Here is a 3,734-nt window from a genome sequence, read left to right as displayed (position 1 = left end):
TAGAAGGTTTCTTGGGTGGGAGCATGGCGGGATGCGCTGGATCTGCTCAGAACATAAACGCTGCCAGTGTGGGGAGAGAAGATAAAGCAATTATTTGCTTGGATGTGGACTTTCTTCTGTCAGAAAATACGGTTTTGTTCCAGAAAAATGCATTCACAAAAATTAAGACCGGGGTCAGGGATTTGGGACTGACCTCAGGAAATAACTCAGTTCAGTGAGGTTTTGGGAAGTGAGCTTTTTAAGTTAAAAAATGTACTGCTTCTGGTGGCTTGGACCTGAATTAATTTCTTTCCCTGTTGCCACCCTTTGAGGCAAATTCTTCACTTTTAAATATATGCTAATGACAGAAAATACTTTTCAGAAAGGTTGAAACTGAAATGTTTTAAAAGGTCAAAATGAAATATTTAAGTTGAATCAATTAAAGACATCAGATGAAGTCTTAGATTTTTATTTATTTTTTTTTTTTTTACCATTATTCTGAAGCAAGACAGGAAAATACCTGAAATCTTAAATCCCCTCAGGGTGGGAAGATTTTTGTTCATCGCTTGCTCTTTGCTGGCACACTAACATTGTCACCACCCGCTGCAGTCATTCCGTGAAGCTGGCTGTTCCCTGGGGAGAGCGTTTGACCGTGTATTTTGCTTTGGAAGGGGCTGGGGCTCGCAGAACTGAGGGGCAGAGCTCTTTGCTTTGGAAGCCTGCAGAGCCCGCTCTGGTTTATTGTGGGCCGGTCTTGGCCACGCTGAGTTAACTGCCATCGCCTCAGTGCAGAGCCTGAGCTGGGGTCTGCAGACCAGCAAGGGGTGGACGTTCATTCTAGTGAGGTCTCTACAGTCCCGTGGCTTTATCTGTTGATTAATTTTAATCCCAGTCACCGTTTTCCCTGCCTGCATCTCTCTGCTTCACGGGTGGTGGCAGTGCTCTCTTGTCTTTCCCCACAGGGATTACACTGACAATGACTTGGATGGGGGTGAAGTAGAAAATACCAGTCGTTCTCGGAGCTCCCCACCAATTCCCTCTGCAACTAGCTGCCTGGATTCGCACTTCGGTCAAGATCAGATAGCAATAGAGAGCACAGGTAACTTCCTTTTCTTCTGTCTGCCATGGGGATAACTCGTCTCCCTTGCTCAGCGGCACAGACCCCCCCCGTTGCCCTTCTCTTGTTGCTGTTATTCGCCCCACACCTTGCCCGTGTGCTCGCTTTGCCCTGTGCCAGATGCCAGCCCTGGGGCAGATTTTGGTGTGAGCAAAGGAGGCTTGTCTGTCTCTACATTGACCCGTAGTGACTTGAGAGGAGTTGTTCCTGCTTCGGGCTTGGAGGGGCGGCCTAGGTCATCCCCAAGCAAAAGGATTTGCACTAACTTTGGGCGCCTGAGTTAGGTGCTTCCAGTGCGCTAGCACACAGTCACACTAGACACGGGCAACTCCTCTGGAGGCTGTTGGAAGGCACCAGAAGTCGGGCTGTACCTGCAGACTGCTCTCCGAGAGCGCTGGCTGTGACAACACTCACAGGGAGCCCAAAATGGGTTCGTTCCCTCACCGTCCCACTGCAGCTGAGGGCTTTGTGTGGGTGCCTCGCAGGGGCTGTCGGCATGAGGGGACAGGACTTAGGATTTGGCTTATTTTGCAGTGTCTCTGTGAGGTTTCCTTTAATTTCCATAGAAACACTGATGGCCTCCCATCTGCTGTCGGCATCTTGCCTTTCTTCGGTACATGCTGGCAGGGATCTTGGTTGCTATAATAAACATTTGTGCCATCAAACAAATAGTGTTGTGATGAGGTGGGATTGAGCTGGATTCTGGATTTTTGTATGTTACAGACTCACTCTAGCTTTCCTTCACTTGCTGTCCCCCACCCTTTCTTCCTCCCTGTCTGTCTGTCTGTCCATCTCCCACGTCTCCCTCCTTTGCGGTCTGCAGAGCCCCTGAGCGTGGAGAGCACAGCCTGCAGCCTGGGCAGCATGAGTGAATCGGGGCAAGGCTACGAGTGCAGTACTCCTTCGGAGACGAATTGTTCTTTTGACCCCACGGAGGAGACGTCCTCAGGTGCCATCTCTGCTTCCTGCACACAAGACACTGTCAACCCCTCAGAATCGGGGCTCTATGCTTTGCCGCCGGCAGGACCAGGACTAGCAGAGAAGCAGGAGACGTTGCAGAGCTCTGGTGAGACGATAACCATGGACTTCACTCTCCCCGCAGACATTAACGAGGGTTTGCCTTTAATTGCTGGCCCTGTGGATTTGGACAGAGATCCAGAGGCAGTAGTGGCCCCTGCGCAAGTGTCCTTATCGGTCACAGATTTTGGCCTCATTGGCATCGGAGATGTAAATAGTTTTCTGACTGCTCACCAGGCTTGCCCAGCACCCGTGGCTCGGTCAGAGCCTTTGTCACAGTGAGAGTCTCCAGTCACAAACTTGTCACAGACCCAGCAAGGACTTTGACCTGACTGAGTGAAATCCTGGAACTTCCACTGTTCCGTAGGGACAGTTCGGAGCTGTTGGTCAGAATCCGTCTTTCCATCCTCCTTGATCCAAGGCTACAGTGAAACCAAACACCTTTCTGCTCCAGTGTGTTCCGACACAATCACGTAAAGCTGGTGGCTGGCTTTAGTGAGGGGGGAGGTCCACCACCCCCTGTTCCGTTGACCATGTGTCACCCCAGGTAATGCCAGGCTGTGCGGAGAATGCCTGCCTCGGGACAGGGGAAATGTCCCTTGGCCCTAGTGGGACAGTGTCAGCGCAGAGATGCTTTGAGAACAGGGGGTGTGTCGCCACACTTTGGGGGTTGGGACGGAGGATGCAGTCTGGAGGTCCGAGAGCTTAGGAAACCCGCAGGGAGCGCAGTCCCCCCGGGCTGCAGGGCAGTTTGCCTGCAGAGACAGGCACGGCGATGCCAGAGGAAGATGAGGAGTCTCGGCCCTCCACCCACAGATTGTGTATCGCAATAGCCCCCTCGCTGCTGTGTCCCCCCCCCCGCCTGCTCCACCACCAGCTGCAGGTGGGATGTGGCTGGCCCAGTCCTTTGGCAGAAGCATCAGGTCTTGGGAAGGGATACTGCGTGGTGCAGTCGTGCTGCGTGCACTTAAGTCCTTCTCACCTTCCCTTGCGGTGCTGGGATGTGGAGACCTTGTATGGGAGTTAAAAGGGAGTTTCTGGACCCACAACGCGACGTCGGCCCCAGCGTGGTGCAGTGCTGCTGCTTCCGTTGCTGGCGACGAGTGACTTGATCCTTGCTGACCGCTGCAGTGCGAGAGGGTAAAATGCAGATGAAAACATCTGTAACTTCCCAGCTCGTTCAGCAGTTTGTCAGCTGTGAGAGGAGGAGGTTGCTCAGCACTAGGACACCAGTGCTAGCACGGAGTCCCAGGCGGGAGAGCGCACCCGTCCCTGGGCAGCCCTGCCCCTTCCTGTGTCACAAGAAAGGCTCTCTGTCCCTGGGAGGGCAGAATGTCTCACTGCCATTAGCGCTGCGAGGAGGTGACGAGGGTGGCCCCGCATGGCGGCGAGGTGGCTGGCTGCAGAGCGGAGCCTCAGTGGCATGTTTGTGGGTGTGCTGGAGTCCAGAGCTGCTTTGCTTCCTGGGTGCGTTCCAGGTCTGGGGTTTGCTCCTGGCCTAAATCCACGTGTTCTCATTCCCCTTCTCCGTGCAGGGAGTGCTGGCTGCTGCCTGGCTCGGCAGGGCTCTGGTGCAGGTGTTCCCTCCAGCCATTTTCTGCATTTGGGAAGGGGTTTGGGT

The 3,734-nt window shown here is 53.6% G+C and overlaps 1 protein-coding gene across 10 annotated transcripts in view; it reads left to right on the top strand.

The window, feature by feature from the left end:
• MIER2 (MIER family member 2) overlaps positions 1-2,940 on the top strand; it is a 14,372-nt gene extending 11,432 nt beyond the window's left edge. For all 10 annotated transcript variants that reach the window (XM_009636723.2, XM_035892276.1, XM_035892277.1 and 7 more), the window contains 2 exons: positions 942-1,078; positions 1,920-2,940. In XM_009636723.2, coding sequence (XP_009635018.2) covers positions 942-1,078; positions 1,920-2,395 — 613 coding nt within the window. In that variant the 3' untranslated portion in view covers positions 2,396-2,940. The remainder of the gene's footprint in view (positions 1-941; positions 1,079-1,919) is intronic.
• The last annotated feature ends 794 nt before the right edge of the window (positions 2,941-3,734 follow it).

Source organism: Egretta garzetta, unplaced genomic scaffold (genome assembly GCF_000687185.1).
Source record: "Egretta garzetta isolate BGI_Z169 unplaced genomic scaffold, ASM68718v1 scaffold4, whole genome shotgun sequence".
Taxonomy (NCBI): Eukaryota; Metazoa; Chordata; class Aves; order Pelecaniformes; family Ardeidae; genus Egretta; species Egretta garzetta.
This window is presented reverse-complemented; position numbering and strand designations above follow the sequence as displayed.